Below are 23,956 nucleotides of genomic sequence, written 5' to 3' on the forward strand. Positions count from 1 at the left end.
TTTCCCGTAAAGCCAGATTAACATAAACAAATTTCACTCATTCGGGCAACGGGAGTCGAAACAAAATGGACGGACAAATCGAGAAGTTCCACCCAACTCTTCAGCTGGACTCTGCCTACTACCAGAAATGTTATCAAACTTTTGTCAGATACATGGAGTTCAAAGAGCCATACGAACCATGGTACAGCAAAGTTCTGGGAGTGGCCATACGGGACAAACTGCTCGGAAGTCCGGTCGTTGTGTCTGCTTTGGCAAAGGACGGAAAACTCAGGCATCTCGGTGTTGGCAGCGGGTCAGGTAAAACCATTGGGCTTGGGTAGAATTCTGGAGCCAGAATTCTTTATTCAAATTTAGGGTAGGCTTTATGACTTCCGAAATTACAAATTCAGGAGAGTTCAATAGAAACAATAGTGCTTTTAAAAACCACAAACGTAAAAATTAAGTTTAATTTCATAATTGGAAAATGTTTGTACAAAACAAGGGCTAAGTGTTAAGTGAGGTGCATGCTGGTCTAGCTAAGGGTGCGTTTTGGCGACCCCAACCAAAAACTGTTTCGGTTGTTGGTCGTTGGTTCTGTTGTTCAGAATGAACGATAACCGAGTTGTGAGCTCGGTTTCCGTTTTTGTTATGACGTCAGAAACAATTATTGGTTACAGCCGCCAAAACGCACCCTTGATCGCTAGAAGACCAGCATGCACCCCATTGCACGCCGAGTTCACGCGTTATACCGAGTATTTGCGCTATGTTCTATAACCAGAAGATCAAGTAATTGTTTGCTTTCGTTTCGAAAATGAAAGCCCAAGAAAATTGTTGTCTGATTTACGCGGATAAGGGACAAGAAAATAATGGTCCAAACAACGCCATCATTGCTCACAACAATAATTATAATAACTTCGAAGCTTCCTACCTGTGATGAAAAACATTGTCTCGCAAATCAGGATTTGTGGATGACTAGAGCAAGCTGTAGTCAAAATATGAGAACAATCGTAAGAATTCATTCCACGGATGGTGAAGTTAATAACGATCCATTTATATAAAAGCTATAAAGTAGTAGTCCCAGCTGATTTTCTACCTTCCGCCCAGGTAGATTATAAAGCAATCTAAAGAACACAATCTACCAAAGTATAGATACACACACTGTCATGGTGCCTCCGCAAGCCAAACATTTATTGATATCTCACTATGCAATGCCCTAAATACCATATTATTTAAGAATAAATCATTTATTGAAGCAACACTTTTAGGGATGGTTCACACTTTTTACAAGCAACCCAGTAATAGGGAACATCCACCTCGGTAATAGGCGTTTGTTTTATCGTTGGTTTATGAGATAGTCGATCACAGCTGGAAATGGTGTTATCACTTCCAAACTTATCCAAAGCCCATTAAGTCATTTGTTTTTTTGTATAGATACACACCAGACCAGTGCACTCTTGTAGAGTCCACCATATTTCAAAAAGGCTAATATTGTGTCTGCCTGGAGTTTGGATTGATAAATACTCTTTAATAGTAAAGTAGCAGTAGGTTATCAAAATACAAATAGATGAAGTTTACTATAAGCCAGTTCTTCGACTTGAAGTTCATACTGTTTGGCTCAGTGAACCCATGCATGCTTCGAGTTTAGTTATAGTTCATACAGGTTTCGATCAATAGGCGACGCATTTTTTCTTAGTCCTTCAAGGGTGTCAATAGTATGGCATAGAGAAACCTCTGAGTTAGGCACATCAAAACAAACACTAAATCAAGGGTATTTTGTATGCAATTGACTGATGAATAAGCTTGTTATTTCATCTGACCTAAAAGAACTTCAATGAAGAGTAAATATCTATTGTGAAGGTTCATTGTTTGGATTTGATAGAAAATAGGTCAAGAGTAAGTGAAAGTACAATGCAGATTCTGTAACAGTCAAAGCAAGGTATCATTTCCATGACAGATGATCTGATCGTCTATTATTATCTTCACAGAAGACCAGTGCCCTGCACAAGTTGTGGCCACAAACAGACTTTATAACTATGTATGCCTAAGTCATACACAGAGGTTTTGTGGGAATTTGATTTCAAGTCTACATCTTCAAGTTATACCAGAGTCACACAACGACTTTATAAGTATTAATAAACCCATATTAATAGTACACGCTTCCCAGGATCGCCGATTGCTACTGAAAAGTGATTGTGACACTGGAGTCTTACATAACCTACACCCACCCACATTTTGGAAAACCATCTTACATAAAATGCACCCACACCCATTTTGGAAAACCATCTAACAAAATCTGCACCCACAACCATTTTGGAAAACCATCTTACATAATCTGCACCCACAACCATTTTGGAAAACCATCTTACATAAAATGCACCCACACCCATTTTGCAAAACCATCTTACAAAATCTGCACCCACAACCATTTTGGAAAACCATCTTACATAAAATGCACCCACACCCATTTTGAAAACCATCTTACAAAATCTGCACCTACAACCATTTTGGAAAACCATTTTACATAACCTGCACCCACAACCATTTTGGAAAACCATCTTACATAATCTGCACCCACAACCATTTTGAAAAACCATCTTACATAACCTGCACCCAAACTTTTTTGGAAAACCATCTTACATAACCTGCACCCAAACTTTTTTGGAAAACCATCTTACATAACCTGCACTCAGACCCATTTTGGAAAACCATTTTACATAATCTGCAGCCACACCCATTTTGGAAAACCATCTTACATAATCTGCACCCACAACCATTTAGGAAAACCATTTTACATAACCTGCACTCATACCCATTGGAAAAACATCTTACATAATCTGCACCCACACCCATTTTGAAAAACCATCTTACATAATCTGCACCCACACCCATTTTGGAAAACCATTTTACATAACCTGCACTCACACCCATTTTGGAAAACCATTTTACATAATCTGCAGCCACACCCATTTTGGAAAACCATCTTACATAATCTGCACCCACAACCATTTAGGAAAACCATTTTACATAACCTGCACTCATACCCATTGGAAAAACATCTTACATAATCTGCACCCACACCCATTTTGGAAAACCATCTTACATAACCTTCACCCACAACCATTTTGGAAAAACATCTTACATAATCTGCACCCACACCCATTTTGGAAAACCATCTTACATAATCTGCACCCACACCCATTTTGGAAAACCATTTTACATAACCTGCACTCACACCCATTTTGGAAAACCATTTTACATAACCTGCACTCGCACCCATTTTTGAAAACCATCTTACATAACCTGCACTCACACCCATTTTTGAAAAACCATCTTACATAATCTGCAGCCACACCCATTTTTGAAAAACCATCTTACATAACCTGCACTCACACCCATTTTTGGAAACCATTCCACATAACCTGCACCCGGCCTGTGCGTTCCCACCTGTAGCAGATTTCACGAAATGCTAATCATATCTCGAGTTAGGACGAGTAGCCTGCCCCAGGCTAACTTAACTTGTCCCAAGTCCCTAAGATTAATCCCAAGTTAGGAACAGTTTGGTGAAATCGACGGATGGACTTATATGCCTATCTCAGAGTGCCGTTTGCGTAGCGTTTTACAGCATGGGTGCGCTAGGTTTACAGCCTGGAGCTGTTCCCGTTGGACTTTTTTGGATCGGACGAGTTGGTCTTTGAAAAACGTTTGAAACCTTTTGTTATGAAATGCATATAGTTAGAGAGATATTTTAAAAGTAGAATATGATGATCCACACAAGTATCACTCGAAATTAGGAACATTGCTTTGTTAAACGTGTCCCATTAAAATTGTATCATTTATGCATGGGCCATCTATTTGCCATCGGACCATTGAGATTTCTAACATTTAAAATATAAATTATAAATAAAACGGTTGTTGGGCCTGGTCACGGTGACCTACTTAAAACAACAATTATTTTTGACAAAAGGATTGATTTTAGCATGTAATTCTCAATATTTTGATACCAATTGCATATTTTGTTATGTGATGAAAATTGAAATGGTTATGACATACTTTTACCAAAAAGGTATTCATTTTACCCTAAAAACGTCAAATTTTAGTGGTTTCTGCCCTGACCAGCATGGTAATTCGGATCGGGCTAAAAATTGGTGTGAATTCATTGCTCATTGCTACAAGCACAGTCATTGCTACAAGCACAGCTAAAAAAGTGGTCTGACATTACCCATTTGCCTTAATTTTAGACTGACATCATACGACAATACACTCTGTTTCTGAGATTGTTAATAATGTGATGACTGCGGTCTTTTTACTAATTGCCTGTGTAATTATAATTATTTATTGATTACGTACTAGTTATAATTAAGTGAGGTCGATTATTTCAGATTAGAAGCACGCCATCGTAAAACCCTCGGATTAGAACGTCTGCCATCTCTTTGGTCTGGCGACTCCCCTGCTTTTTCCAGATACGTTGGGATTACACTATAAACTTAAAAAGAAGAAAAAACTGCGGGAAAATGCGCACGTATCTATCACAGGGACCAAATTTGATAGAGCTGCTTGCTGTCGAGACAGAGAGTAGCTAACCCCAACAAAACTTTGCTTACTAGAATAAGGGGTCGTATGAATAAAAACTAGTATTATTTTTCACTTGAAAATTTGTTTACTACCATATCCGTATGAATAAAAGGAAGTAAAAAGCTTTTACTGGAAAGTATTTACTAAAATTCTAAAAGTAAATCCTTTTCGTTTTAGCACTTACTTACTTTCACATGAACAAAAAGGAGAAAATACTACAAAATGCTAGTAAGTACTGGTCATTTTCCAAGGTAGCTCCGGCGCTAAAATCGACTACTTTCGCTTGGTGAGCGCAGGCACAGCATGACGTACTACCCTATTTGGTAATCTGGAGCTCTGAGTACGCCGGAGCTCCGAGACCGCCACACCGGAAACCGAACAGCTAGAGTTTGTTCACAAACACCCATCGCTAGTTTTTCTTTTTCTTCATATTTTTCATCTTCTTCTTCTCAGCGTCACTTGCCCACTAACAAAAGCTCGTATGAACTTGAAACTTCACACATAGTTAGCGATTTATTAGGAGAAGAAACCGTGTGAGTTACGTCATGATGACGTCATCAATTCTTGAGTTATGATTATTCAAAGTTTATTAATTCAAAAAATCATAACTTTTGATCTACATGAGGGATTCTTACAATCGAAACATCATCGGAATCTTCATTGAAAACTCCGTAAACGCCCCACAGACATGACCCCATTTTGATTTTGTCTTCCGGCTCAAAAGAGAGGTTGAAAATTTCAAAATTCACGTCTAAAGAACAATGTAAATCCTATTGGTATGTGCATAGAATACACACAACGTGTAGTGTATTAGCGGTGCAGCAGAGTCACGCTCCAGTGATCATCCAGCTTCATGAAGAATATTCTTCGTTCAAGGCGGTTAAAACATACATGCCCATTGCAGTCTCTTCTACAGTCGTCAATATTTGCTAAGTTTTTCATATTTCCTAAACTGCATAAGCTATACTGACAATCTATACATCATATGAAAGGGCTTTACATACTTTACAGAAATGGATATTGTGGTAAACTTTTGTTGACCTTTTGACCTGTTTAAACCGGAAGTGACTGTGAAATGATTTGAAAGGGCGTTGTTTAATGCCTTTTAGGCTGAAATTATACATCCTTTGATGCTTTACCATCACAGCATACAAGTCTGGCAAAGGTCTGGTTTAAAAAAATATTACCGATGACGTCACCAAAATAACACTTTTACTAAATGACGTAATCATGTTGTTTTGACAGTTTTTGCAATTTGAATAATTTATTACAAATCTTGAGAACAAAGCAAGGTGTAATATTTGTTTTTTAATCCAGGCTTTTACTCCCCCGGAAACCGAACACCTTGAGTTTGTTCGCAAACTCTCAATGTCTAGTAAAATATGTTATTGTTGCAAGTTTACACAATTACAAGGGAGTTGTCATAAGATCATTGCATAAGATGTGTTCAAAATCTTTCACCTCGCACCTCACACCTCGCGTTATCGAATATCCCAGATAAAAGAGTTATTTTGGCAGGGGAAAAAATGCGAATGGCAAAGGAAGAAAAGAAAGTAGTTCCACCGGAAATAAAAAACCAATAACTACACACGCATTTGCGACTTTTCTCCCTCGGCTCTTTTTTCCCTTTCCCCTTCCCCCCCTCCCCCATTATTAATTTGTCATTTCGTCTTCCTACCTTCCCTCTTTCTCCCCCCTTTTTTTCTTCTTTTGGGGGACCCTCTTCGGGGGGGGGGGGGCTCAAGTCGTTGTCCCTATGTATATGTAAATGTTTTATGTTCCGACACAGGTGCTGTTCATAAGACATTTTTGGCGCAGACAGATAATAGAGAGTTTTTGTTTACGACGACGGTTGGTTCTGCGACGGTTAGTAGTTTTCAGCTAATAAACGTTGTCGTTTTCAGCACAACGTAGATTCATCCCAAGTACTGTTGTAGAAATTGAAGAATGAATTTTTAAACATTCCAACATTTAAAATAATTTCATGATTCTCTTTTCAAATAAAGTTCAATTTTAGGAGGAAACAAATCAGCAATTCGGTCTTAATCTTCTATTGAGGTTGCAAACCGAGGATTTCAAAGTTGTGCACGCTCATAATGCTATCGGGTTGTAGTAGGGCCCTACTTAAAACGGCTGGAATTCAAAGTAGGCCGATTGTAACTAACTTAAAAAGTCGTGTTATTTCTCCTTACGTGACCAGTAAGTTTATGTTTTCAAAACTGATATCAAAACCGGCCATATTTGATGATCAAGTGAACTATTTGCATCTCTCACGTGATTAGCGCAGGATTGCTGGCTCCCCACACAGTTACCACGAGAGCGCCGGAGCGATCTCTCACGTGATTAGCGCAGGATTGCTGGCTCCCCACACAGTTACCACGAGAGCGCCGGAGCAGGATTGCTGGCTCCCCACACAGTTACCACGAGAGCGCCGGAGCGGGATTGCTGGCTCCCCACACAGTTACCACGAGAGCGCCGGAGCGGCAATTATGCCTTTCACTACCAGAATTACAAAAGCAGTCAAAATGGCCGAAACTCTCAAAATGGCCGCCAATGAAAGGCCTATACGGGTCTTTTCTCTCTTCATGTCAGATTTGCATAACCAGATTCAGTGCCGGTTCACTCGTCCATAAAGGATTTATCGCAAAGGAGTGCCTTTACACAGGACCTTGACTAGTGCATGCAGGTACAGTGAGATGTTTTCTTCTTTGACGAACAAGGTTCAGCAGCACACCTACAGCTACAGGATTCCACGAGGCAGCATGGTAGGTATCTCTGACTCTTTTAGCCCATTTGACGAAATGGTCCTTGTAAATTATACTAGGCTATACATTGTCGTTCATTTCAGGGAATAATAATGATTAGACTGTGTCAAGAAGAAAGTACGTTCATTTTCACCAGGTTTATGTCCTGAAAAGTTACAGCGAACATAAAGGACACGCACATTTTTGAACTGTTTTCCCGGAATAACTGTTTCATTCCAGGCCTATGTATCAAAGATGAATGTTTCTGTGTGTATATAGTTCTTACTTAAAAGATCGTGATGGGATCGAATCCATCATGAGTGATTTGGGTGTTTTCCCCACTGACCCCGGGAAGCTGTAGAATAAGCAGTTCTTAATAATCGGTGTAAAAACAACTTATATGGGGGTCAATTACATACATTTATTTCCCAAACCCTATCAAAAAAATCCGTATTAATGTTGTGGGTTCTATATAGTCAGCCCCCAGTGCTTGTGGAGTGGGTCACTTGGAGGTGACCTGAGGTACATGCCGTCACCACGAGAGGGCGAGTGTGATCGTTCGTTTCACCGAGTGAGCACTCGGGGTAAGACCCAGCAGGACGTACTACTTTACATCGACCAATATTCATGCGCCAAGCTAATTACCTTAACTTGTGAACCCATAACTCATTTTAATTCTAACGTTTTTGGGTAAAGCTACTTTTAAATTTTGTAAAACATAACAGTCCATCACAACCTGGGGTTTTGGGTTTCAATTTTTCAAAGAGACTTGACTAAACTTAGGCTTTAAAGTTGGTCCTCTTTAGCTTAGGCGTTGGATGAGTGCCTGTTGAAAACTGGCGGCAAGTCGGTTTGGAAAAACAAATACATTTCCGGGCGGTTTTTCTTGGGTATTGATAACTAATAAGACAAAATTCCACAGAAAACGGCTGACCTGCCAAAAGTTGAAAAAAATCAAGTTTAGCTGTTTAAAAAATACATTTGTTTGTTTTCAAGAGCCTGAGAGACTCAATATTTTGTTGTTTTAAGAATAGTTGAATATTTAGCATTTAGCATGGCTTCGTATGTAACTGTTAGAGAGGTGCAACCCGCGAGTCACATTGAATCCTAACCCGTCACAAAGTGTCCACTGAGATGAGTGCGGGCAAAATGGACAGGTCAAGTTACAAGCAAAACCGGTGGGTATTTGAAAAAAATGGTTGACAGGATATTTCCTAAATTGTTTCAAATTTGTTTAGCACTTGTTAGCTCCAGTATTTGTTGAAACACTAATTTATACTCAGGTTGGATTCGAATCGATAACCTTTGCATTGCTAGAGAAGATGTCGTACCAATAGACCACTGAGCTAGCCCTGTAGCTACAGAGACAATTCGATTCGAATCCTAACATTCACTGCTCAAAAGAGGTCACAAGAACAACGCATAAACTTGCCTATTCTTCTGATTGTCCGCTATATAGAAACAAACCCATTTTTAAACTAAAGCGCTTAAACCTATAATATATACAGTTCCTGCTCAGACTAAGTCTTAACTTGAACAGAAATTCGTTACATAAACATGTAAACTTTCTTCAGTCGTTCGCTTCCGAAAAACAAAATAAATTTAATCCAAACACGGGCAATGCATCTTCGGGATCACTGACAAAACTGTTGAATCTATACACTCTTTTTTTCTTTACATGTTTCTATTTTTTTTAGAATATCAAAGTTGTAATCATCCTGCTAGTGTTACCATCCATATGTCTCGGACAAAATGTAAGATTTTAAATGGAGGAATCATATTAATTCATAGAACGTCAATAAATAATATTTGTGTATAAAACAAAACAGTTTGTTGGTAATCACGTATATCCGTTTCAAATAATGTATGTTAGATTACTATAGTTACCGGAGTGTTGATGGGTGGATTCTACATTCAAATTAAAGCTATATTGTTTCTAAGAACTGTGTTATTATAAGCCCTTATAAGTGTGGTTCTTCTCAATTTGTCGATAGAATGGCGAATATTTAAATTTGCAACTTGTTTTGTTCAAGCGTTAAAATAAAATGGAAATAAAGTGGCTATGTTCCCGTTTCAACAATTCGACTTTGGCTATGAGTAGATCCATAAAAAGGAGCACCGGGCCGTAATTCACGTATACCTTATTTTGAAGTCATTGCATTTTCATTGTAGCCTATGTCTGTCTATGTTTGTGACCATGTCTAAACGTTCGTTCCGGTACGAGAAACCTTGGGACCTTGAACGAGAAAGGGTTTTAAGGGGGGGGGGGGCTGTATGTATAAGCCTATAACATTCTCCACAGACTACAAAATGGATCTAAAAAATTATATTCCATGTTTATTGCATACAACTTTACGCGGTTTTGCTCATTATAATTGTTTTATTGAAAACACCAAAACACAACATCGTTTGACTTCTAAGAACCATTGCTTTGCATCTCTTAACAGGCTCCAGACCCACTATACGGCTATTTTGCAGAAGTCGCTGGACAAGTAAGTATACAACAGTTTTAAATGTTTTACGCTCATGAAAACATAATAGTAAAAGTAATAACATCTTTACCCTTAAAGCCTTATGAAAGACACATTTTTACCGATGCTGTCCTCCGTTTCTACTCCTATTTGTTCGATCGTGTCTACAGGATGGTCAAATAAGTGTAAATGAATTGCAGAGGGCTTTGACGGCGTCAGGTATAATTGGATCTTATCGAGGTATGTAAAGGGTGGTTTTAATAGCATATATCACGCAGTTCAGCCCAACAAACACGTGACCATTCAACAACATAACTCTTGCCAAACCTCTGGTGTACCTAACATTATGCTCTTCTTTTCGTTTGTCAGTTTTTAGCAGAGCAACTTGTGCTATACTGATTAGCGTTCTGGACGTATCCTTTAAATTTATAGACACTGGCACTTTATTTGTTTTACTTTCTTGTTTTAACTTACACCGATATGTGTGTTGAGCAATGTTCCTGTATTAGCATGGGCCATTGATGTGGTTTGGGATTAGGCCTATGGCACTTGCTTTCTTGTAAGGGATGTCACCATTGTTATAGTACACGAACGCGAAGCGAGGACAGTCCTCTCTATGTCACTTTATCAGACTTTAAAAAAAAAAAAAATTCATCGGTTGATACGTGTTAGCAGCCATGTTCATATAATTATATACCAAGGCGTGCAAAGTGTTTAACGCAATCGTTACAACTATTTCATTCGTAACGGCCTACGAGCCCCACATTGGGCTAATCATTGAGGAAATGTGCTAATAAGTGTCTAAAAGGATACTTATCATGCTTTTCAGTAGTTTACCCCCATTGCAACAAAACAAAACTTGTTTTCAACTGAGAAAGCAAACCCTGGATGTGAACCAAACACAGAGCTTGTTCCCTAAATTTTCATACATGAATAAAAATTGCTTTCTTGAACTTCTACATCTCAGTCGGTAAAGCATGGGACTCTTAATCCCAGGGTCGTGGGTTCGAGCCCCACATTGGGCGCACATATTTTTTGCAAATTAAAAAAACATGGGAATTTAATTTTAACTTTTTCAAAATTATGTGTATGTATCAATAAATAACGAATCGATTTACACGAACGACAGTTCAAGAAAACTGAATTTTCTTCACATTAGGCCAAATCATTCGTTGCTCCTATTTTTGTGCAGAATGCAATTATTGTGTTATGATCGATGGGGGGACTATTAGTGTCCTAAAGGTTTATAATTGTCAAGCTTTTCGGAATTTAACCACATAAAAAGAAACCCTTCAGCTTCAGCTTTTTTCAGCGTTATTGACTGAGAGAAAGCGTGAAGCAAAAACAAATATACTAACTGAGGAGCCTATTTGTTTTGTTTTTAAACGGGAAAACATTAGTGTCGCCACACCAAAATCAGTAGGTTGCTTAATTTTGGGTTATTGACCTTTCTGTACATTGGATGTTTGTTCATGAGTGATATATAACTCATCATATAATTATATACTTTTGTAATGGTTAACTACAATGTCCAAACGATAATTATGACAGAGGTAAACCCAGGGGGCGGGGAGAGGAACAGGGAATGGGGGAAATGAAAAAACAATCTCCTAAATTTGCTTTAAAATATGAATAGCTACTTTCACATGCTGTTTAAGTACAAGTCATGCTTAAAGGCATGGTCACCTTTGGTAATATTGTCAACGACCAGTATTACCACTATAGTGTATCTCAATATATGCATACAATAACAAACCTGTGAAAATTTGAACTCAATTGGTTGTCCAAGTTGCGAGAGAATGATGGAAGAACAAACACCTTTGTCACACGAAGTTGTGTGCTTTCAGATGCTTGAATTTGAGATTTCAGTTGAGGTCTTGATCTCACTATTCAAATGTTTTAGTGAGAAATTACTTCTTTCTCCAAAAATGCGTTACTTCAGCGGGAGCAGTTTCTAACAGCTCTCCATTGCTTGTTACCAAGTAAGTTTTTATGCTAACAATTATTTTGAGTAATTACAAATAGTGTCAAGGCCTTTCATTCACGTCTTGCTGTTGATATTGTTTGACCTTAACTCACAATCTGAATGGAAAAAGCGTGATTATTCTGGTAAAATGGGCTTAAATGAGTTTCAAGAGATGTGGACTGCACTCAATCAGTGGAAAGAATCGTTCGCGCGCTTTGACAGTGATCGCAGTGGTGAAATAGAAGCCCATGAGTTACAAAGTGCACTCAGTGCATTCGGTAAGTTGTTCTCTTTACGTCGTGAAATAGCACGGCACGCCATTTTGTTGAGTGAGTTTTTGACTTCTGGCCGATCACGTGTCAGTTCGCAAAGTAAAGGGAAAACCGTGCAGTTTCGTGGATATTTTTTGTGGAACCTTATATTCTACTTTTCAAATATCTTTCTTACAATATGCATTTTATTACAATTGGTCACAAACGCTTTTCATAGACCAACTCGACCGATCCAAGGTAACGTGTCCCCATATAACATCAAGCAACAGAGGCTAGCATCCTCCTGAAGACGTTTAGAACATTTTGATCTTCTCAAAACCAAAAGCAATTTCTGATTACATGATGCTACCGCAAACCTTACCTGAATATTAAAAGTCATTGTGGTTTAATTTTTGTACATCGTTATGTTTTTACAATATATGTTCTGTTTTGTTTCCCCTATTGGTTTATTAATTTAGGATATGACTTATCACCGCAAGCACAGGGCGTAATATTCAAACGATTCTCTGAAGATGGGAATATGCCATTTGATGACTATGTATTCTGTTTGGTCAAGCTGAGAGCAATCACAGGTAATTACTAACCAATTACAGTTTTTTAGTCGAGCAAACGACACCACACTGAGAGCCTAAAGACACAATAAACGAAAGTGAAATTTAAAACAGAACATTACTCAATTCATTCATTCGAAATAGTATTTCCTTGAAACACTATTTTCGTCCCCAGGAAATAACTTGGTTTGGGAACAACATTATTTTGAGGAATCGAAACAATACTTCGTAGGAACGAGAAGTAATTTGCTCGATCGAAATATCCAAGTGATTGGTACTGTTCTCCGAGATTACCGTCTGACAGCTGGTGTGTGTTTTTTGTTTAAGAAGCTAAACATGTAGGGGTGCGATAATAGTTTTATATTTCTATTCAATAATAGTCGTAATATTTGGGCATAATAATAATAACAATAACAATAACAATAACAATGTTCGTCGTGTATGTAAATTGTGGGTGGAGCTACCCAGGGAGAGCTGTTCATTGGCTCTGACGTGGTCGACCGTACGTCGCGACGTACCGCCAAAACCTGTGAACACTATACATGTAGTCAGAAGCCATCCAACCGTTAACTGCCGTCACACCCAAATTACGATACAACCTGGGAAGCGGCAGCCAGGGGATCACCTTAAGGGGATGCGACTTTTTTGTTTCAGATATCAATATAAACCACAAGGGAAACTGACTGGGTAAATTTTGAGGTTGAACAAAGAATTGACTAGAGTGGGATTCGAACCAACGACCTCCGGATTAACGTGCCGGCGCTCTACCAACTGAGCTATCTAGCCCTATATTGGCGGTGTCCCTATTTTGTCAATATCTTTGTTCGGGGGTGCTAGTCAGAAGCCATACAACCGTTAACTGCCGTGTAGCCAGGGATCACACACAAATTACGATACAACCTGTGAAGCGGCAGCCAGGGGATCACATTAAGGGGATGCGACTTTTTTGTTTCAGATAATTATTTTTAATGGGCAAATGGAACGTTCATTCCCCAATGAGGGTAGAGCCTACAAAGTTATACTTTTGTTTTAAAAATGATAAGGCTTTATCCAAGCAATCAAGTCGAGACCACACAGCATCTTGAGCAATGCTGTAACGTCAACGGCTTAGACTTGTGTTGCCATGTTAGAAGACTAGGGGACGATACGCAAGAATTAACCTCGTTATTTCTCCCTATTTGGTTATAGATCATTTCAGAAGACGTGATGCTAGTCAGAATGGATATGCAACCTTTAAGTATGATGACGTAAGTACAAGCACTTATTAAAGGTTTTTCCGGTCAATTTCAACAAAAATCCATTCATTTTAACTCCTGGCTCATTAAATTTCGTTTTGAAAATGAATGCACTTTGAATCAGCATTCAAGAGTCAAAAAGAGTTATTAAATTTCAACAGTTAAGCATTCACTGGTCAAATAAAATCATTCAATTTCATCAGGCCGCGAGACTCATTCAATTTCGTTAAAGCCAGCAGCAAGAGCTGGTCAACCATTCAATTTCATTAATGGGCAATTCAAATTCTATGTTATGTGCTTATACTTATTCGTTGCTGCCTATTATAAAGGCAGAAACTTTCAGGGGAAACTCATTTCTACACTGGCTTGACGTTTAAGCCCATACGGCCGGTTTTGAATGAAAAATGGCTGCCTGAGGTCGGTACAGAGCAAGATCAAATTGAGCTTAATATGCTTTCAAATTTTATAACGATCCATTATAATTTTAAGCTTTTTGTTTCCCTAATTTTTGTTGTTACCTTCTAATTTGACATGTTCCGGACATTAGCAGACAACAACATGAATACCAGTGCACCAAAATCTCAAGGCTAAAGCAAAAGATTTGGTTTCCATTTTAAAATTATCGGATACAGGCTTTTTTTAAGGCTAACAAAGCAAAATGAACATTTATTTCAATTAAGAAAAAAAAATGATGTAAATATAATGTGAAGTACATGGAAACACCTCTTATAAAGGACAACTTATGTGCCAGTAAAGGAGCTTTAACTTCCAGTTTACTCACAAAGCCATAACTCATATTTTAATTGAATGCAAAGAAGTTGAAATTCGTTGCACAGAAATGAAAAAGAAAACTCAAACTAGCAGAAAAATCATGTTCGCTTCGGTGGGTCTTAATTTGAATACATCAATTGCAAATAGATAGGAGAAATTCAACTTAAGAATGGTCAAAGTGTAGTCTTGAATACCTATAAATGAAATAGAATGACTGAAGCGAATCTGAACGAGAAAAATGAAATCACGTGTGCACGAAAAAAGAGACTAAATGCATTAAGAGCTAAAAAGAAACCCTGGTTTGAGAGGATTAGGGGAAAATGCGTGAATTTGAATGCATGTTAATAAAATTAAATGATTTTTTGCTGAAATTATTAATTTATAGGTCCATGTCGCTTTGAGTAACCTCTCGTTCAAATCAATTTAAAATATTTTTAAAAGAGCACTGTTACCAACTTAAGATGTATTTGTTTATTTAATTTCAGTTCATCCAAGTCACCATGATCTATTAGCATGAAGAGTCTTGATATGACTGACTGTGAAGCTGTCATCGCATCTTATGCCAAATTTCATGACGCTGCTAAGACAACAAATTTGCTTAGCATGAAACTGATTCCTTGATAAAAACAGGATTAGGCCTACCAACCAAATTTCCATTTGTTTGAAAATCACGTGAACATTTTGGTTGATATTCTGTTTTTCTCAAGGCAAACATGTCACGCTAAGCAAATTTGTGTGCTTAGCAGCTCTATGAAACTGGGCCCAGGTTTCAGTGAGCATCTTACAGAGTTACCCTAGGATTACGTTATGCTAAAGGGTTGTTGTTTGGGTGGATGGGTGGATGGGTGGGGCTGGTTTTGAAATGTGAAATCAAGTTCATTTGTTGTATACTACGGGGCGGTTGTAAGCACGGTCTGAATGTGGCTGCTGCTTGATGTTGTGGCTGCTGCTTGATGTCACGAAGCATATGTCCATCATAGCGACACCCCGTAGAGAGCAAGTTCGAGTGGGCACATTTAGTCGACCCGTGGTCGACTACTGACCAGCATCGTACGTGCGCCGTGATGCACTCACTCAAACGACTCATTTGGAAGTCTAGTCAACCTTCCGCCTTTTCGCTTCAGTGTCACTGGTTCCCCTCTGCGCTTTACACACATTCGAATGGAACATTCATGTTGGGACCAGTGAAGAAACCATGGGCTCGAGGCTGCAATCCCGGCCATATCTCGTTGGGCCCCCCTGCCCCCTTTCAATGTTGGTTCCATTTGCCGACTGTCTTCCGAATTCAGTCAACATTGGGCGGGGGGCGGGGGGCGGGCAAATGTTTTTAATGTGAATGTGAATGGGAAGTGCACAGGGAACTGTTGTTTTAGGAAAGGGTGGCCAAAGCATTTTGGCCGGGATTGTCTGAGTGGTTTTTTGAATTTTTTTTACATGCAAAGAACGCTTTGAAAAGATAATGAATGTCCAAACAAAGTGAGTGTCTAATTTTAACAGTGATTATTTTATGGGGGTAGTGGTGTTTTGTTTTTTGGCGGGGTGGGGTGGGGGGGGGGTGGGGCGGGTGAGGGACTGGCAGAGAGTGTTTATTGCTGGGTCAATGGGGGTAGTGGTGTTCTGGGTTGGTTTTTTGGTGATATTTTTTTGGGGGGGCTGTTTTGGGGGGCTGGGGGTTGGGGGGCGGGTGAGGGACTGGCAGAGAGTGGTGGAGGAGAGAGAACGTGAAGCAAAGCATTTCGATACATGGTTACAGCAAGCAAGAGCCTTTTTTCAACATGGTGTTTCGTGGTTTAATATCGAACGAAAACCGTGCATTTATTCGTCTTTTGCAAAGGAGCGGAAAATCACAGAGAGAAATAGCGGCAACGTGCAATGTATCCCGTAGTTCCGTTCAACGGATTTGTCAACGTCAAGGCCAAGTTCACCGGTGTCGTCAGCGTGGCCGAGGTGGGCGAAAAAGACTTATTTCTAAGCGGCAGGAGCGTCTTTTGGTGAGAAATAACCATGAACTTAGGAAAACAGAGGGGTCATTTACATCGGCAAGAGTGAAGTCTGCATGCGGACTGATGCACGTCTCCGACAGAACCATGAGGCGTGCCATGAACAGACTTGGATTCAAGTACAGGCAAGCGCGTAAAAAGGGACTTGTAACAGATTTGGATCTAAAGAAGAGAGTGAGGTTCGCCAAGAAGATGACCCGCCAATACCCGCCAAATGTCTGGACAGAAGTCGCCGGTTGAGTGTACCATTGTGCACACTCGAACATGCTCAGAGTTGCCAACTCTCGCTGATTCTGCAGAAGGTTCCCTGAAAATGAACCAATCTTTCTACGTTCTAATGAACATAATATTATTATTATGAGCAAATGTTATTTGAAAATCTCTCTGATTATGGAAACCTGATCCCTTCTATGTTGAATGTAATTCTAAATATCTCCCTGATTGTACAAAATTCTCCCTGATTGCAAGATGCAAATGTTGGCAGCTTTGCTGCAGTCGTAGCCACAACCGTGTACTCGGACATTATGGGATCGGGAATGCTTACAGAGTTACTGTGATTTCAATATTGAATGGAAGTTGTTTGAACTATTTGTGTATTTCTGCTTATACTCTCGTATTCTCTTGTTTTCGAAAAAGAGAGGTCACACTGCAAAACCCGGCATTTCAACGTTACAACGATTTGCAAATCCAACAATTATTCAACGTTGTTTCAACATAGAAACTTAACGTGGAAACAACGTATAAATGCCGACATTGAAACAACGTTAATATTCCCACGTTGTTTCTACGTCAGCATTTCGACGTTAAAACGATTTGCAAATCCAACTATTATTCAACGTTACTTCAACGTCGGGGTATGACGTTGTTTCAACGTTATTTCAACGTGTTTTGCCCATTGGGTTAGCTCTTGTCAGGGGCTCACCCGAGTGAGCACTGCAGGGTTGACCCAGGGAAGCTAAACGAACGCACCCTTTGTACATCATCCTGTGCAGGGCTAGGGGTAACTAAATTTTTAAAGGGTTTCCATAAATTGCAAATTAAAACCTAAAGCCAATCTCACACAAACATATTGCAGTTGTGAAGAAAAAACGAGTTGTTAAAAACTGTGATACAAGTTTAACTATACAAATTAACGACACGTTTATGGTTACGTTGTAGAAAAAGTCATCTTTATGGTTCAATGTTTTTGCACTACGTCATCACGTAACGTCCAACCGAACATCGTGTTTTTGTAATTAACAAAAATTCTATGTCTAGTTGTTTTAATGTTTTCTCAAAAAGTAAAGCATTTCATGGAATAATAATTCAAGAGAAGTCTTTTACCATTACCTTCTGTAAACCCTGTAAGTTATTTGTAAATCTGTGAACTTTTTTTGTTCTGTTCCGAAAGTGTATAATGGCTTTATAATGGCTTTAAGAGCCATTCAGCCTCGGTATATCAGAAGTATTTACTTTGTAGTAAAATAATAGTTTTATTCATGCGGAATTTAGAAGATGTTATTACTGAATGCTTCTACTTGGAAGTTTATGCTTTTACTTTATGCTAGTACTTGTCAGTAAATACTACTTTTTATTCATATCGACCATTGTGTTACTTTCCATGTGCGTCAATCGGGGGGGGGGGGGGGCAGGGGGACATGGTGTTTCCCCCCCCCATCTTTTGGAGGATAGGGGACACAATATCAAATGTCCCCCCCCATATTTTTGACCACCTTTATCATGAGCCCAGGTATTGCACTGTGATAGACCAAACCCTGTGTCCCACCATGGGCATTAATCCTGAGGGCAAGGATGACACAACTTTTTGAAGGGTGGGGGACATATCAAATGTCCCCCCTCAAAACTGGCCTAAGATTGCACCACAGAGCATCTAGAATGCAAAATTTCAACGGACCCTTAAGCGGGCCCGGACCCTTCAGCGGGCCCGGACCCATGCCGTCAAGGATTCACACTTGCATGCCCACTCTTAACAGATTTACCCCCTAATATAAAACTTGTGTCATAGATCCGCAACTGAAGATGCTGTTAACCCAAAAGGTTCTACTGCTGCTCACATATTAAAGGCTTTATGTTCTGTTCCATTCTTTGGTTGCCTCTTAATGACCTAAGATTGCACCACAGAGCATCTAGAATGAAAAAAAAATTCCGGGCCAGGACCCCAGGCCGTAAAAGGCTTCGCGTTCCGCTTTATAGCATGCCCCCATCTTTAATATATTCCCAACAACCCCCCTCCGTAACATTTCATTTCTTGTCTTAATAGTGATCATTCGTTTTACACGTTCAAAGCACCGTAGCACGTCCATATCTTGCCAATGCCCAATCACAAACTCGATACTGAAGGCTCCACCTTACTCGGACCGTTGTGTTTGTTAAACGCTATACATATTCATGTATACGTTATTCAATAGAGGCAGGAGAGCTGGAGGCATGTGTAAGCCCCAGGAAAATTCTCTTATTGTCTGCTCCTTGTAAAGCATGCAGGTAGCGAACAGTCACTCCCAAGGCAGTGTAGTGCTAGCATTCATTATAAAGGAAAGATTTACTAAGCAAGCAGGGTGTGTAAAAAACATGCAAACACTGCAATAGCCTATACAGTATAATACCACTATATACTTGTGAGCCCAATATAACATGTGCAAGTCCCTTTGGTTGGGCAGTTGGAGTCTAACAATGTAGGTGTACTCAACTTGTAAAGAAAAGGTCTGCTGTTCACATTCAAATAAGATTACGTTCATCTGTAATGATATTCAGGACTGCTGTTCACATTCAAATCAGATTACGTTCATCTTTAATGATATTCAGGACTGCTGTTCACATTCAAATAAGATTACGTTCATCTGTAATGATATTCAGGTCTGCTGTTCACATTCAAATAAGATTACGTTCATCTGTAATGATATTCAGGACTGCTGTTCACACTCAAATAAGATTAGTTGGTCACTTGCAAAATTATATTCTTTTTTTCATTTCTTTTTAAACCCTACTTTGTGTGATCCCTACTGGATTTTGGAGTTTCAATCCAACATCTGAGTGATATGAATATCGTGTTTTTGTGTCTGCACATAATAACAGTATTAGTAAGGACGCTGGAGTATCAGCTTTAACCGTTATAAATAAATCCTTATGTTATTCGGCCACAGTGACACCCAACATGCTTCGCCCAGGCCCTTCTTAACATACATTTCTTTGCAAAATAGTTTAAGAGGGTACTAAAAAAAAAAATTTGCTCCTTTTCGCCTTTTCCTTTGGTTATATTTGGCTGGGCACTAGTTGACAACAGCAATTCTTAGTAAATATTTCTTTTATATAATGAATGCTATCACTACACTGCCTTGGGAGTGATTGTTCGCTACCTGCATGCTTTACAAGGAGCAGACAATAAGAGAATTTTCCTGGGGCTTACACATGCCTCCAGCTCTCCTGCCTCTATTGAATAACATGAATATGTATAGCGTTTAACAAAGCTACGGTCCGAGTAGGGTGGAGCGTTCAGTATCCAGCTTGTGATTGGGCATTGGCAAGATCTAGACGTGCTACGGTGCTTTGAACGTGTAAAACGAATGATCACTAATCCACCCTTCGATGCTAGTGATGATATAGGGATGAAACGCCGTCTGAGAATTAAAATATGCAGAAATAATATGGATACGAAGCTGTCATTGAGTTGTTTTTTAGGTACAATAACCATGATAGCAAAAAATTGTGTATCATGGCCTAAAGCGGGCCCCGGACCCCACGCCGTAAATATTATGACTAACGGTGTCCCCCCCCCCAAACTTTAAAGACAGATTGACGTCCACGATTATATTGCTCATTTCTGCTTAGCAGACAATTATTTTATGCTTGAATGTGCCCAGACCATGAGAGTTCCCGATTACAAGAAGTCACTTCCAGTCAATATTGATTATCAATTATTCCTTGGGCCTAATATATGAATGATAAATATTGATGAATGAGCAACTGCATTTGTGGGTTTTTTAATTACTAATTCCATCGTTTTGTCCGGTTTACTTTCTGTCCTTTAACAGGTGAACTTGAAAAGCAAATATTTGTTCCTCTTTTGGACAAATTTAAGCACATCCACAACCACGTGATTGAACCAAGTGAAGAGCAAATAAGCATCTACCGTAAATCACTTCAAACTGATCAAGCAACAGCCGTAGGTGTTGAGTTTGACTGGCACCAGGAGTCATTGGAAGAGCACCAAGCCCGACACAGCAATCAAACTCTTGAGCTGTTTCATGTCGTCACCGCAGTACATTCCATTTACTATGGTGGCCGTATGGAAGTCAAAGTACCATTCCTGTACAACCTTTTGGTGGACGGTGGAGTAATGGCTTTTGTAGTAATATCAGGTATCTCTCCATATTACAGAGGCGTATTGTCACCACATGAATAAAAACAACCTTTATCTTCAAGTACGCGTTTATCATCCAATCAGATTCGCAGAATGGAGTGGTGATAAAAAAATTTATCTTCCAGTACGCGCTAATCCACCAATCAGATGCTTCAACTGGAGGGGGTATAAAAACCTATATACTACTTCCTCTGTTTTTAATGCACAGTGCGTATTGTGAATGTCAATGCGTCACGCTCCGTATATGAACAGTGCATAACTTACATTCTAAACTTTGTGTGCTTCGTCGCAAAATAACGTTCTGAAACTTTAAACCTTGCGCGTTGTGGTGAAACTGGAAGATAAGTTATAACCATAGATATAGAATAGAATAACTAGATCGGCCGCGCGTACATACGCGGGTTCTGGCATGGGGGCTGCCATTGCCTATCTCCCGTGTACATTTTCTGTGCGTTGCCGTCAGCACGTGACTTTTTGCCGTCAGCACGTGACATTTAGCGCGTCAAAGGCCTATCTCCCGTGTTAATTTTTGCGCGTCGCCTTTCGAACGTGAAATTTTTACCGCGTCCATGGCAAACAATTTTATTTTCTACACAGGTAATGGCGCGTATGTACGCGCGGCCGATCTAGTTGTTTAATTCTATATCTATGGTTATAACACGCACCCTCGTTGAATACGAAAAAATATAGCGCGTCTGCGTCTCATATCCAAATCGACCTTCGGCCTCGTTGGATATGGGACGCAGAAGCGCTATATTTTTCCGTATTCCACTCGCGCTTGTGTGATAACTTATAATATCTACTCGTGTGAACGTACACGATAACTAACACACGTACACGAAAAGTTTGGATTTATCATATCTGTACTCGACACATTTAGACGGATCATGTAAGTACGTGATAACTTATCGTGTACGTGATAACTTATCGTTTATTGATGTGGCGGCAATACACTTCCGTACATTTTACAAGCTATTATAGTGCCATTTATATAAGACCTTATGCATTGACGTCATCCAGCGGCCATCTTAGTGGAAAAACGGTGACGAAACAATTGAAACGCACAGATTTGTACGCGCGGCGCACAGGATTGGCCAATGAACAACCTCCTTTTGACCTCTGGGTGAGGGCGCCCTACTGAAATGACGTAATGTGCATAAGGTCTATTGGAAAAGTACGGACACATTCATTTTGGTCAGCGTATGCAAAATGATGATAGAAGTTTTATTTACAATTGTTCGAATGAAGCAGATAGAGCAAACACAACCATAAGAATCACGAAGAACAGTAAACTCAACATTCAATAGCGTAATAACCATTAGCTTTGTCACTCCTGAAACCAACCCAGGGCGCGATTGGCATCATGGCCCGAGGGCTTCAAATGGTTCGATAATTCATCACCAAGCCCCCCTCAAAGTAGCCTATAGGCTATTAGACATTTGCCCTATATTTGCAATTTTTCAGAATGCACGCCACAGGGCTTCACTGGAATGAAGCAAGTTATTGTACCCGAAATTGAATGAAAAATATGTCACAAGACATAATATAATGTGACCAATCTACCCGAATTCCTACGCTCCTTTTACGGCACGAGGACTTCCGAATTAGCCTGCTGCCATTTTAATGTTCACTTAATTTTGATGATTTAATAACTCAATTTGTATGACTTAATTTTTCATTCAGAGACCGACAGTCTGTGCAAAGTGCAAGGGCAGTTTCTCTCCCCAAGCATACCCGGCTACCGTTACTATACCAAACAGAGGCTTCAAGCCTTTCTCGAAAGTAACAACATCCCATATGAAACAATCGATATTCCACGGTGTTTCCTTGACGTCACAACATGCTTCGACGAACACTCAACAGAGGGCGCTGAGCTTTTGGATTTTCTTTCCCACAAGAGGCACTTTCGAAAAGACGGGGTTGAAAGAGAACAGCGGGAAGAATTTATGCAACTTCTTCGTCAGAATGCACACATGGTCGGGGAAAAGCTAACGGTAACCCACGACACGGCGGCGGTTATTGTACAGCGTGGCAGTCAAGAGTTTAGCTCCACTCTCGTGTCACAGGCCTAGAAAGAATTTACCGCCTTTTATGGACCTCTGGTCAATTTCTATGAGGGGCAGTTTATGACTAAATGAGCAGTTACAAACAAGAACGGCCCCTTATAAATTTAAGTTTTTTGTCCCTTTTGTCGTTGATCCTTTATATATTTTCGGTGGTCTTTTATATATTTTTGTTTTTATCATTATAGGCGTATGTTTTTATTTGCTTTAAAATATATGGTATTGCTCCTATATATATGGTTTTGCTCTTAAATATATGGTTTTGCTCTTAAATATAATGGTTTTGCTCTTTTATATATAGTTTTGCACTTACATATGGTTTAGCTCTTATATATTGTAACTGCTCATTTAGTCACAAAAGTCCCCTGATACTCGCTGAATGGAGATAGAAAAGTCTTTGTTCAGCCCCTCCTCACAACAAAGAAGAAAAGGAACAATAGTAAAAAACACAATAAAACACAACAATGGTGGAGCCTTTACAAACTAATGAAAAATTATTTTAAAACTGAAACAGAATGAACCATCAAGTCATGGACATATCTGGTGTTATTTTATTAATAAGCAAAACCAACAAGGGTATAACAACACACAAATTACAATGAATAAGTACTGTTTAATGTAAACAGCTGACTTTACAAGCGCACACGGGTAGGATTAATGAAAGTTGTTACAAACTATAAAGACAGGCAACACAAACGTGTGCTTGTAAGAATTAGAAATGGTTTAGTGTCTGCAGGAACACAAGACCCTCCAACACCCAAATAATTTCATTGGCTGGGGGCATATATAAAACACACCAATTCATCAATGCTTCCTTCACATTCAAGTTCAAACTCAACATTCTTTGTGTTCCCATTTTGACATGTTAAATTGATGTGCTATATGCAGTGGTTTTGTTCCCATGTTAAGTGTACATGAACATTGCACACAAAGGAAAATGTGGAGTCAACAAATTGGCTGTCATTTGACTCCTGC

General features: G+C 39.4%; 2 protein-coding genes across 2 annotated transcripts; both read left to right on the forward strand.

The window, feature by feature from the left end:
- The first annotated feature begins 265 nt into the window (after positions 1 to 265).
- Positions 266 to 23,154, forward strand: LOC117291438 (histamine N-methyltransferase-like). Its single transcript, XM_033773122.1, has 3 exons — positions 266 to 297; positions 20,590 to 20,916; positions 22,602 to 23,154. The coding sequence occupies exons 2-3, from the start codon at positions 20,844 to 20,846 to the stop codon at positions 22,988 to 22,990; spliced, it is 462 nt and encodes a 153-aa protein (XP_033629013.1). The 5' UTR covers positions 266 to 297; positions 20,590 to 20,843; the 3' UTR covers positions 22,991 to 23,154.
- On the forward strand, positions 6,851 to 15,715 carry LOC117291437 (sorcin-like). The gene is made up of 9 exons (XM_033773121.1): positions 6,851 to 7,316; positions 8,993 to 9,049; positions 9,743 to 9,787; positions 9,937 to 10,006; positions 10,136 to 10,179; positions 11,863 to 12,010; positions 12,463 to 12,576; positions 13,744 to 13,802; positions 15,047 to 15,715. The coding sequence occupies exons 1-9, from the start codon at positions 7,248 to 7,250 to the stop codon at positions 15,071 to 15,073; spliced, it is 633 nt and encodes a 210-aa protein (XP_033629012.1). The 5' UTR covers positions 6,851 to 7,247; the 3' UTR covers positions 15,074 to 15,715.
- Positions 23,155 to 23,956: the final 802 nt, after the last annotated feature.

This window comes from Asterias rubens, chromosome 6 (genome assembly GCF_902459465.1).
Source record: "Asterias rubens chromosome 6, eAstRub1.3, whole genome shotgun sequence".
In the NCBI taxonomy this organism is placed as follows: Eukaryota; Metazoa; Echinodermata; class Asteroidea; order Forcipulatida; family Asteriidae; genus Asterias; species Asterias rubens.